The 13,828-nt window shown below is 44.6% G+C and overlaps 1 protein-coding gene across 1 annotated transcript; it reads right to left on the bottom strand.

Moving 5' to 3' along the window:
• Positions 1 to 8,694: 8,694 nt before the first annotated feature.
• Positions 8,695 to 9,841, bottom strand: LOC102571959 (olfactory receptor 14A16-like). The gene has a single exon (XM_006271484.2). It carries the CDS (start codon positions 9,807 to 9,809, stop codon positions 8,862 to 8,864), a length of 948 nt encoding a protein of 315 aa, XP_006271546.1. The 5' UTR covers positions 9,810 to 9,841; the 3' UTR covers positions 8,695 to 8,861.
• Between the last annotated feature and the right edge of the window lie 3,987 nt (positions 9,842 to 13,828).

Raw genomic sequence — 13,828 nt, forward strand, 5'->3', positions numbered from 1 at the left:
AAACATATGGGAATGCTGTGAGGAATTCTGAATACCAATACATGTGCCATCTATGCCACTTTGGGGGAAGTTTGTAATTTGGTTAGAGCCCAGCTTGGTGTCACACTGGGTCATGGGTGACCAGTTCTGGGTGTCACCCAGGCTCAGAAGAAGTAATCAAGATGTAGGGGAGACAGGAAGCCAAAAGATCCATCTGAGGAACTGAGTCAGAGGTCCAGAGGGTCAGGCAGAGAATGGGGTTAGAAGGCCAGCCAGGTCAGATATGTGGGAGGTCAAACCAGAGTCAGATTATAGAGCTAAAGAATCAGGCCATCCCCATGGTCCACAGGCAAGCAAGCTCAGGTATCCAGATAATCTCAGAGAGCCAGGAGAGGCAAAAGCTGAAGCAGAAGCAGCCTGACTACAAAGTTAAGCCTTGCTGCCCAGACACTTCCTGTTCTCGGTCAGGGATTTTTTTTTATAGGAAGATGTAAAGGGTAAACTGACCCTGGCTGGCCACTCCACTTGCGGGGAGTAGGCAACTGACAAAACCCAGATATTAGGTTCTGACCATTTATGTCTACCCAAATGCTTGCCTGAGGAGGTTGCAGACCAGGGTGACAGACTGTGTTCAACAAGCCAAAGCCCCAGGTTCAACGCTATGGTCTGACATGTTTCTTCTTCCTAGGCAATTTTTCCACTCCATTCAGTGCTAGTGAGGCTGCACCTGGAGAATTGTGTCCAGTTTTAGACCCCACACTTCAAGAAGGATATGGACAGTTTGGAAAGAGCCTAGCTAAGAACAACAACTATGATTAGAAGATGGGACACACGTCTTATGAGGAAAGGCTGAAAGAACAATGGTTATTTAGTCTGGAGAAGAGAAAACTGAGAAGGAACTTGGTAACAGTCTGCAAATGCCTGGGAGGTGATGATAGATAGGATGGAGATATTCTCTATGATCACAGGGAACAAGACTAGGAACAATGAACTCAACCTGCAGCAAAGTAAATATAGGTTTGAGATGAGGAGGAAATTTGGTACTATGAGAGTGATTCAGCTTTGGAACAAGCCCCATGAAGAAGATATTGAATCTCCATCCCTGATAATTGCCAGAAGCAGGTTGTACAGACAGTTGTCTGGGATGGTTTAATCATGGATGGTCCTGATTTGAGGAGGGGGCTGGATTAGATGATTCTGTGATTGCCTTCTAGCTCTACTTTCCTGTGATCCTATGATTCCTATAGCCATGGCTATTAGGCTGAGTTGGATATAATGAAGAGTTTTAAAATAACTTTTGAAGAAAAGATTGGGACATGGATTCTCATCCATATAAGGTACATCTGCACAAGATGCTTCAATGTGCCTTAGCCTAATTTAATGCATATTATGGGTGCATGTCTACAAGTGCACACACTTAATCTACATTAAAAATGTTTAAATTAGGCTAAACTCATCAAATTTGATACCTGCAAATGCAGGTATCAAACTTAGGCATGATTAGTTATAGTGCATTAATGCACATGTAGACACAAACTGGAACTAACTTTAGTGTTGGGTCTGCAAGGCCACTAGGGGCACATAGCAGGGCTGCAGGGACTTGGCACCAACTTTAGTGCCAAGTGCACTAGCTTTAGTGCCAAGTCCCTGCACACATAGACACCTGTCAAAAATTGCTTAATGCACTTTAGCTTAGTGCTCATTAAATTTAGTCATGCCTAAATGCATGTGTACTTACATGGAAAATGTGATGTAATGCATTCATAGGTTTCCAAAGGAGGAACTTATGACAATATCATTCTTTAATAAGAGAGTTCTTTTTCTGAACTGAAGGAAATTCAATAGATTTCATCTAGGTTCACTTCAGGAAAGCATTTGACATGGTGATGAATTATTAATAAATGATGAAAATCTGTAGAGGGACCATAAGATAAATTCAAACAAGCTAAGAGGGAGACAGGAGCAATGCTAATGAAAATTGGTGATGACAACGAATTGAGAGGCAGTGTTGATGCAAAGGAAATTTGAGATACATGGGTGCTAGGTTTCTAGCTATTTGAAATTGCTTTGTTCTGAGCATGCCCAGAAGCCTATGTGTAGTTATGTGGGAATCTTTACAATCCAAAATGGAAGTGCTGAATATTTTTAGGTACCTAAGTTATTTTGTGGCCACCGGATTGATCTGCATTATTTATTTATGTATTAATTAATTGTAGTTTTAGGTGCCTAAGTCCCATTAGGCATCAGGGGCAAAATCCTAACTCACCTAATAGGTGGCCAAGGTGCAGCTTGCAACTAAGTCCCAGTTTTATAACTTGGTTCTATTACCCCATCTGAGCACATAGATACCTTCACTGTAAGAATAAGATGACCGTCCATAGATGTACAGAAATCTCCTGTAGGTAGCCCATGGGTTAGCTTATCCATGCACCTTGAGAACCTGCACTCTCAGCATTCTCCAGTCACACTCATCCCACCTCTCAACCTTACATACATCAATCAAACCTTGACATGTAGTACATTGGGGTGCCCCTCATGGCTTCTCTCAAGCACAGTGGACACAGAACTCTTGAGAGCACCCTGGAGCACCATGCATTATATTCACTGCTGCCTCTCTGAGCACAATGGAGCAGAAGCTGGTGGGAAGGGCATGCTCAAGTGGCCCACCCTAACAGTACAATAAACACGAAGCACACACATCTTTTAAGTACAGGGTCCTGGTTCCAGCAGCAACATTGGAAATATTGGGACCTCTCAGCTGTTCCAGATGTCTTGATAAAGAGACAGAAATCTGCAACTTGTGGAACTGGTTTCTATAGTCTTCAGAACTAGGTGAATTCCTCATACCATGTGTCCAGAATAACACTGCCATGCAGACTACACTAAGGCATTGGACCCTAGCATTTACAGGTCAGCATTCCTTGTGAAGCCTCATCCACATAGACTGAGTGGAGACTTTAGGGTTTCCCAAATCTAGAGCTCTAAGAGCAGGCCCACACATCAGCCCACTATGGGCACGTCCACCTGAGCCCGCACATGCCAATTGCAGCATCTCAAACCTCTTTAAGATGCTTCAAGAGGCATGTGCAGGAATGAGAAATGTTCCCCGTGCTGTAAATTTGCAGTGTGTGGGAAAAATTAGACCCCTGGATATCCAGGGATCAAAAACCCCTGCAGAGAAAAAAGGCAGGGTAGGACACGGTCCAGGATCATGCCCTGAGACAACCAGAGGCTGGGTCCTCCACAGAGATGCTCTGGTTGCCAGAGTGTCTCTGTGCTTGGCCCTCACCCTGGTGCTGAAGCACGCTGCCTGCCCATGCAGGGCAGGCAGCATGCCAGCTGCAAGGAGCTGGACCCAGGCTGCAGTGCTGGTAAGAGGTCAGGGGGGCTGGAGAAGGGGAGAGGAGACCATGGGGGAGACCCCCACTGGCCATGCCTGCTCCCCCAACCCCCCCCAGTCCCTGCCCCACCTGGCCCCATTCCCCATCTGCTCCCCAGGCCCCCCAAGCCCCCTGCCCTGCCCCATTCCCCACAGGCCCCTAAGCCCCCCCCAATCCCTGCCCCGCCCAGCCCTACCCTGCCAAATCCACCCTGATCCCTGCCCCACTCACCCCAGCATCCTGGGGGAAAAAACAAACAAACAAACAAAACCCCACATTTACCAGCAGTTCCAGCTGTTATTGGGGTCACTCGGCACAGTGTGGGTCCAGGTGACAGCCCCAGTGGCCCCAGCCTGGGCCTCCCCCCTGCTGCCCTGTGCTGCCCATGGGGGCTATGCCAGGAGGCCCCAGAGCCCCCACAGCCCCTGCTCAGTGAGTAGAGGTTTTTTTTTCTCTTTTAAGTGCCGGAGGCTGGGGTGGGGGGGCAAGCATGGGGGGGCTGCAGGTCGAAGTGGGGGATGGGACCGGGAGGGGCAACCGTTGTGGAGGGAGGGCTGGGGGGGGCAGCCATGGGGGCACCCTGAAGGAGCCTGCAGGTGATGGGGCCAGGCAGGCCAGCAATCCAGGGGGCTGGGGGATCAAGCAGGGGTGGGGCATCTGGATCCTGCAGGGAGGGGTGTAGCCCCTGTGGGAGGGGCCATGGCCCCTGTGGGGGGGGCTGTAACCCCTGTGGGGAGCTGTGGCCCTTGTTGGGAGGCTGTAGCATCTTTGGGGGGCTGTAGCCCCTGTGGGGGGCAGCAAAACATATATTCATGTATTCATGAATTCATGAAACATATTTAGAATTCATTTTATTATTATGATAGAAATACTGATAATCTTCCAAATTGCTTTAGCACTGTAGATATATCAGTAAAACATTTCCCAATTGCTCTCTCTCTCTCTCTCTCTCTCTCTCTCTAGTGGTCTTTTGTTTTAATTGTGGAGGAACATGGATTTGGGGGTATTTTACAGAGTGACTTCAGAATTTTGCTATTAGGGACTTTTCAGTTTTCAAATAGGGAACACCAGAATTCCTGCTAGGGAGGCCAGTGGCAGGACCCTGCCTGCTCAAAGCTGGCACCTTGGAACCAGTGGCTGTGGCTGACTTCCTGGCCAATTGGGGCCAGGAGAACATGCTTGGACAGTTCAAAGCAGGCCACCACATGCGGAACATCTTCTGGGTGATAGCTGCCCAGATGGCCGGGCATGGGGCACACATGGCAGTAGTGGCACACCAAAGGAAAACTCTGCAGCCACAGCCCGCTGGCAGCTGGCCCAGAGGGGCAGATGCCTCATCCGGGTCTGGCAGGTGTGCAGCAGGTCACAGCCAGGCAGCAGCCCGCACTGCCAGACTGCTGCAGTGGGTAGAGGGTGCAGGGAACTCTCAGGGCTGCTTCATCAGTCCAGCTAGCACAAGGGGTATTGTCCCCAGGTACCAATTGGCTGGGCCCCAGAAACTCCTGAGAGTGAGAAGCCTTGAACTACTTGACAGGGCATCTTTCTGTACTGCTGGGGCCAGGACAGGGCAGCTTTTTATACTGCTGGGAACAGCTCAGGTGCTGGCCCTGGGCTCTAGCTCCCCCTGGCTGAAGATTCGGGAGGAGCCAGGCAGGGTTATTTTGCCCCAAGTGGCACAATTTGCTCCACAACAAAGTGCATGTCTGAGCATGTGTGCTGAGGTAAAAAGCCCCAGCTCAAATTTACACCGCTTCTATTTGAGCTGCTGCAAGCGCATGTGTTTGCATGTGTGGACGAGCCCTTTGGGAGGACTTGGGATTTGAAACAGGGCAAGAGGCACATGCGCGCTCATTTAGACATGCCCTGTGAGGCCATGAACCATCGGGCTTTAAGGTCTATTTACTTTGGCTCTTGGGAATCCTCGCTATTTTGAATTTCCCAGAACTGAGAACCCAGACCCCAGAGCTCCTCCATGTGTACAAAGCCTGAAAGCTCAAGCTGTATGAAACAGGCATGGTCCTTTATACTTTCACTGTTGTCTAAGATTATGGAGCAGTCACAAAGCTGACCACCACACCCCTCTAACCTTGGCCAGTCAGAACAAGGGTGTTTTCCATTGCTCTCACCAGGTGAAAGTGTTGAGGCACGAAAAGGAAATATCAGTTCTCTGAGGAAAGGCATTTTCATAGTGTTTAAAATATATATTCACATGTGGCAAAATAGGATCGCCCAGGCATATGGATTCCTGACAGGAGGGGGAGATAATCTAGTGCTTAGGGAATTCATCCAGGAAGGAGAAAACCTATGCCACATAACTCATAAGGGTTTTGTACGTACACTTCCTGAATGCAAGCAAGGTGCTTTATTTATGAGGCCATGGGCTATACAGTGTCCATGTGTTCAAGCCCTCCTTTTGAAGCTGGTCCACTGGGCAACTAGGAGAGTGAGATATGAAGGGTCAGAAGGAGAAGAGTTAACCTGAGAAAGTGTTGCTTAGTGACATGGACACCACCTTGTCCAACCTTTGTCCCTCAATGGCTTTATTTTAAACTTGTATTTAATATTCATTACATTCAGAGTTTTCAAACTTTTTTAATAAATGTACCTCTTCTGACTCAAAGTTCCAACTCCTGTACCCCCTTATAATTTTTCTTGTTTTTATAGTTTCATAGTTTCATAGTTGGTAGGGTCAGAAGGGACCTAATCAAATCATTGAGTCTGACCCCCTGCCATGGGCAGGAAAGAATGTGGAGGTCAAACGACCCCAGCTAGGTAAATGTCTAGCCTCCTTTTAAAGACCCCCAGGGTAGGAACATGCACCACTTCCCTTGGAAGTTGGTTCCAGCTCCTGGCCACCCTGAAACCAACCAAGGGGGAAGGGGGGCAGATTGAGGCCACCACAGTGAGGGAGGGAGTGAGGCTGGGGTAGCCACTGCAAAGCTAGGGTGGGGTGGGTGCAGGACAGAGCTGCAAGCAGCTTGTCTGGAGAGTGCTGTAGGGGGGTAGCTCCCACCTCTGTGTGCACCCTAGGAGGGCATAGTGGGGTGTGTGCTCCTGGATCTGGGCATGGGGCAGGCTGGGGCCAGGGCAACACCGTACTCTTCCCAGGAGAGGGTAGGGTTGGGCTGGGCTTCGCTGGGAACAGGCAGCGGCATCAGTGGGAGAAGGGCTGCAGCCACTCCAGAATTCACCGTTGGCCCCACAACCCCACTCCCAGTGCAGCCACCACCCAGCCCAAGCACAACATGGCCCAACCCCGCACCAGGAAGAGCCTGGCACAGCCCCAGCCCCAGCCAGGAATGGCAGCCCGTGCAGATCCAGGGACATGCACCACCCATGCCCTGTGGTGGTGCTGGGAGAGGGGGCTCACACACGGCAGCTGCCGCCAGTGCCCCTGTTACTGCCATGCACTGTCCTGGGCCACGCCTGCACCACTTTTCTCCATGGGCTGCTGAGGTGCCTCGTGCCTGGCTAATCATGTGATGCCCCTCGGCATGGGGTGGTGGGTGGCGATGGCAGTGGCTGCCTCTGCATCTGGCTGGCCAGGCAGGCACAGAAGCACACTCCCCTGACTCCTGCCCCTGCAATTCAGATCCTCCCTGCTCTGCAGGAAGGAAGGGGGTGGAGGAGGGTGAGCTGAGGTGGGGGGGAGGCACTGCCATGTGCCCGACGTGCTCCTCCCCCTCCCCCGGGTATGAGGCAAACTGTGAGAATGTGCCAGGGGAGACACCACTGCCACGCCCCAGAGTACACTTCATCTGCACCTGCCTGCCTGCCCACGCATACCCACTGCGGCCTAAGTACCCCTGGGGGTATGCATACACATTGTTAACAACCCCTGCATTACATGAACAATAGAGGGACAGTTTCTGCTTTGTGGGGAGAAGCTGCCCCTTCCATCAGGCCAATGTCCTTTGCACCACTTTCCCACTGGCTAACTCTTCTCCACCTGGCCCTCCAGTGGGCTGGCTTCAAGAGTCAGACTATAGAGTGCTTGAGGTATTGTCTTCCTGTTGTCCCAGTGGTTCAACTATATATATAGTTCTCTCTATATTTATAGTTATGTGTATGCTTAGCTATCTATCGCAATTGTTGCTACTTTTGCAGAGTTTGTATTATATTTCCATTTGCAAAGCTGTACTCACCTTATTTTTGCACTATGAAAACAGTCAGTAGGATTCACCATAGCTACATATATAGGGAGGAATAGAAGCATCCATGTATGTGCTCCCTAAAACTTTATTTGCAGATAGATAGATAGATAGATAGATAGATAGATAGATAGATAGATATAAAATATGATTTAGTCTAAAATGTCCACAGGTCAGGTCATTCTGAAATGCTTTTCTCAATTAAGTAGTAAAAAATATTCACAGCAGACGAAGCAAGACAAGCACTCAAAATAAGACCAACCATAGGGTATGATGATCTAAAAGTGAAGAAAGAATTAAACAGTTTACACTGGGAAAGAACTAAGGCTCTTGGGAGCTCCTTGGAACTTGTGCATAATATTACAGAACCTCTATTAGCATGCTCAGTATAATCTCTGCAGGTGTTTCAAGTGGATATCCATCTCTGAAGGTACATTTATCCAGAGGTAGTATAAAATAAGCTGGGGTGGAGTTATATTCTCCACACAGCTTGCCCATCTGCTTAACCTGTGATGTAATGGTTAGAATGCTGTACTAATGTCAGTGATATATATCCTGTCGAAGTGGAGGGGAATGAGATGTCTCATTTCTGGCTGGCTCCATTTACACACAGTCACACATTCAAAATGGATGCAAAATCTTACCTCTGTCGCTGCCTAGGTAGTGCATAGCCTACTGAAAATGCTGTGTCTACCATATCAACTTAAATATCTACATTTCAGGGGAAACAAAATCACAAAAACTGCATAGTGTGACAAGGTGTTTTTTAATCTTAAGAAAAGTGGCTGATTAATGGAAAACTTTTGTTTTCCTGCAAAGACTAAATACCTAATGATCAAAATAGTTTTGGTTAGACACCCCACTATCAGTGACCCCTATAAGCTACCTCAGCATCATGGGAAATTGTCACGTACTCTGGAAGGTGTATTAGAGATATTCCTAAAGGCTACTGAAGTATTTTTATATTGACATATTTTGCAGTTTAGCTAAAGAAACTGGATTTTTTTAAGTTTCACTAGGATCAGACCTTTTGAGTCAATGTAATGACGAGACTTCAGTCTACTTTTCTTCAAATTTCCCAGTGGTATTGGAACAACGTTCCTCTTAGCTCTACTTATAATGGCAAGCAAAGACAGACAAGTATGACATTTGCTTGATTATTGTTTATAATATGCATACATTAAATTCAGAAATAAAGCTTCCTGACTCATTTCATATATACAGATATAATGCAATTTCCACCAGTCACTAACAGGATGCCAGCAGATGGGCTGGTGATCTTTTACCACACGTTCCATTAATTTCCTTTAAATAAAGTTCAGTTTGTCAATCAAGGAAGGGAAAATAAACATTAAAAAAGAGGATTTCTCTTATGGAAAAGCATCCTTCTCATCAATACTGTGAATGCCACTTTTATCTCTCTGTTCCTCAGGCTGTAAATCAGTGGATTCACCGTTGGTGGCATGACAGCATAGAACACAGCAGCCAGCACGTCTCGATACGGGGATGAGATACTCTTTGGCCTCATGTATGCAAACAAGGATGTAGAGACAAATAAGCCAAAGATGATTAGATGGGGCAGGCAGGTAGAGAAAGCTTTGTACTTGCCTTGTGTGGAAGGGATTCTCATGACCGTGACAAAGATATCAATATAGGACATAAGTACTAAAGTAAAGCAGATAGAACCAGAAAATATACCACTTAAAAAAAGCAAAATTTCATTAGGGAGTGTGTCAGAGCAAGACAGCTTCAGCAGCTGAGGAATGTCACAAAAAAAATTATCTAAAATATTGGACTGGCAAAAGTCTAACCTAAACGTGGTAACAGTATGTATCACTGAATAGACCATGCTACAGATCCAGGAACCAGCTGCCATTTGGACACACGCTCCCCAATTCATGATTTCCCTGTAATGCAGAGGAAGGCAGATTGCTACATAGCGGTCATATGCCATGACCGTGAGTAATGCCATCTCTGCAGCTCCACAAAGGACAAGCAGAAAAACTTGACCAACACACCCACAGAAAGAGATCACCCTGGTACTGGTTAGAGAATTGGCAATGCATTTGGGCACAGTGACAGAGATGTAGCAGATGTCTAGGAAAGATAAGTTGCCCAGGAAGAAATACATAGGACTGTGGAGGTGATGGCTGAAGGCTACAACTAGGATAATGAGCAGATTCCAAATCAGGGCTGCCAGGTAAACTATGAGAAATACCACAGAGTATATGATCTGCTGTTCTGCAGTGTCAGAGAATCCCAGAAGCAGGAACTCAGTCACGGTTGTTTCATTTGACATTTCTTGCTTTACAAACTGTGTGGAGAGAAACGGAAGGGTCAGGTTCTGAGTGAGAAAAATGATATTAGTAAGGACAGAAAGAAAGCTGGTATTCATACCCCTGAAGAAGATACATTGGAACTTTTAAGAAAGGGAACCATTTTCTTGTGCACAATCATTTTTAATTAGATTCATATTACAGTTATGTAAGAGGTGTGCTTTTTGATTGGACTAAATTGAAAACTCATCTTACCTATGAATCTGCTGCTTGTGGATACTTAACATTTTATCTGGTGAAATGTTCATCAGCTAAAAAGATGCATTTCACTGACATTGCTTAGCTCAAGAAAAAGTGGATCATGTTACTCAGGTTTCTTTATTGTCAATACCACTTTGAGATATGCTATAGCTGAAAAACTCACAATGATACATGTTTTATACTGCATTGCCTCCAAGGTCATCTACTGTGACAGAAATACTATAAGGACAGTGGCTGTCTTGTTTATGACCAGTGCCACAAGATCCTACAATAGCAGCAACACTAATAATTATAACTGAACAAAGAAAAGGAATAAAATGTGCTGGCAGTAAGTATGATAGTTATAATCATGTCTGTCTAAACTTAAAATAAGGGGAGCTCAGTGATGGCTTGATATGAGAAAAAGAATAGCTGATTTAGACTGGAGAAAAACAATGGTCTAGGAGTTGTGGTGAGTAGTTTGGGGTAGTCATCTTAAGACCATCTTTTTTAACTCCAGTATTTCTCTTAGGATTTCTATATGATGTTGGCTAAGCAAAAAGCACATTCTGTTTGGTAATATCTTTTTTTCTGGACTAACTAAATAGTTGGAAGAGATGTTATATGAGATTTAGGCACAAGCTTCCTCAGGTTGAAAGGTTGTCTAACATCTCTCCCAACTATAAAGAGCTGCTCTAATAAAAGATATTATCAAACAAACTTTGTTCTCACATTTTCCTAGGACAATCATTGTTACAACAGGACTCCCAATCTACTATAACATGCTACTGGATGAGTTACTATGAGCCATGGTTCCTCCTGCATAAAATGCAGGTGAAAGCACTGCCTTACCGCCCAAGGGCATTATGAATGTCAATGTACATATTGGAGGGGCTATGATATCACAATATTTGAACCAAAACAATGTCTTTCATAGATGCTGCCTAGACACAAATGTAAAGCTAAAAGGGGCTGTGTTGCCAAGTAAGAATCACACACAGAAAGCAAAATCTCAAAAAAAATAACTGATCACACACACACACACACACACACACACACACACACGCACACGCACACAAATCCAAAATATAGATGCAATAAGATCATAGTCTAGAAGGAAAGAGCAAGAGGAGCAATGGAAAATGAGAAGAAATTGAACTTCAAAATAAATCTAGACTTCATTTACTTTTTCTTAAAAATCTTTTAGAATTTCTTTTAATGAAATGTCCTCAGTATAATATACCTTTTAAAAATTAAAAGCTGTTATTTGACAGAAAGGAAACACTCTAACAATTTAAAGCAATCACTTCTCTCAGATAACAAAGTCACTTTTAAGACTTTGAGTTGTTACTTTTGAAAGCACACTCCCATGCCTATTCCACAAATTATGAGCCCTTCTTATCAAGGTGTCTAAATGGAAAGTCTAAATGTGTCTGAAGAGTAAACTGCAACTAACCACTCAGTTATTAAAGCTGGTGCATGGGAGTCTAACACTTGCAAGTCATAGGTTTCTGTCTTGCTGCATGTTTTGTGACTGAAATTTAAGCATGTGTCCAGAATGGACCTGCATAACTGCTATGTGGATGCATAAAAGCAAAGTACAACTCTCCCATATACAAATGAAATGTTATAGGGATATTTGTGTAATAAAATGGGGAGGTAGTGGTCTCATACTGCAATGATGCTTCATACAGTTATTGCTATCAACTCAGTAAAAGGTGTCCTTTATTATGGGAGGTGTTAAATTGAAAGTATTAAGGAAAACTGATTATTCTGAATGCAGTGCTATAAGCTAAGGGACGAGGAAATTGAAATATTTGTTAATTCATAAACATGAATTTCATTACAGCTTAGTCATTCTGTTTTTCAAATGCTGAAAGGGGCAGAGAGAAACAAACAGAGACGATTTCATAATCAAGCACATGGTTTACTAAGCATCGTCACCCCTGTTCCATTTACCTTTGTGCTTCCCCATTGCCTCAGTACAAAGTACAGGTTCTCGTGGGGTCTATCAACTGCCCATGTAACACAAAGGCTGCACTGTACAGAGCTCCATCTTTTAAGCTGCATGTGCAGATTACAATGAGATGAAGATGGAGACTTTCTGAGACCAGATCTACCAGAGTCCTTGCCAATCTAAAGGATTTTTGGGAGTCCTGGTAATTATTACTTTAACTGTCAAAGGAATCAATAAGCATTAATTAGCTCCCATTTCACTGAAAAGCAAGTATGATTTGATTCTTAACTTTTTAGTCACATCTTAAAGTTTTAATGAAGAAAACAGACACTCATTGCAATGTATTAAGTTAGGACATGCTTACAATCAAAGGTTGTCCTCCTGTCTCCCCCCAACAATCTCTAACACAATCCATTTTTAGAATGCAACAAATAGGGGCACAGAAAACCTGACTGATTGGACAATTGTTACGTAGGTACACACAGAGAGAATAAAGAATAGCATTTTATCTACCAGATCACTAGGTTATTTGTTAAAATATCCCCCAAATCAGAAAGAAAAGATCTATTCTTCTGTCATTTTGGTTCAAAATATATTAAGAAGTTTGAATCAAATACTAGCAAACTTCAGGAAACATACCGTTGAAATCTGTCTTATGAATTATCCTCCATTGAAATACTTTGAATATAACTAACACATCAGGAAACTTACCAAGCCGAAGAGTGTAGACTAAATTATAGTGAGTTCTCTTCCAACTCTTGGATGTTTCTGATCACAAGTAAATCCATCCATACATCTATCCATCTCTCTATCACTGTACTATTAGATGCCCCAAACACTTATGTCTAAGAATCTTTTTGTCCCTTACAGAGAGAGAGAGAACTGACAAAACTGTACTTACACTTGTTACCTCTAAATTTGACCTTGTATATAAGTGTTTAGCATTGCAGCGACTAAATGCTGATAATGCATGAACATAACTTATTTATGACTACTCCCTAATGGAATGGAAGCATTTTGTCCCTGTAGCCCTGAGCAGTTTAGACACAGAGGCCCAGAGGTAAAATTTAACTTCTCTGATGTATAAGTTTCTAACCTTCATTAAGTTAAATTGAGAGTGCCTAGGAAACTTAGTGAACTGAAGTCAATGCTTGAGCGCAGGAACATTGTTGCTTATGCACTGGGTGACAATGCCCATGGTTTCTTAAGATGCCCCCCAGGTGCCTAGCCTAGACAATGTCCTTCTGCAGGATCCCTAGTTTATCTTCTATATGGCAAGTGTCATGTTGCCTCATCCACATGTATAATGGAAAAAGAGTAGGTGTTGCCCTGTGGGGTCAGGCTAACTCTCAGGATCTCAATATTGTGCTGTTAGACAGGAGGGTGTGACACAATTGCACATATGCATACACACAAATCAATTAGGTGCGCGCACACACACACACACACACACACACTACCAACTCAGGCACATACACATCCAAACTAGCCTAGGTACATGCATACCTATCACCAATTCAAGCACATACACACTAAAATTAGACAACAATCAGCTGTCAATACCCACACACTCTGTACACATAAACAGATCACTAATTCATATATCATTCACACAATGACATATATATTTATATACACACTCACCAGTTCATGCACATACAACCCACCTACACATACACACAGTTAAGTTCCTAACTTGGATGGTACAGTGTGTGTGTGTGTGTGTTTGGGGTACGTGGGATACTTGGGGCAAGGTTAGGATGAGAGAGAGTTAAAGTGTGGGGAGTGAAAGTTGGCGGAACCGGGATTCGAACCGGTAGACTAGAGAGGAGCTGGCTGAGACAC

This window comes from Alligator mississippiensis, chromosome 7 (genome assembly GCF_030867095.1).
Source record: "Alligator mississippiensis isolate rAllMis1 chromosome 7, rAllMis1, whole genome shotgun sequence".
NCBI lineage: Eukaryota > Metazoa > Chordata > Crocodylia > Alligatoridae > Alligator > Alligator mississippiensis.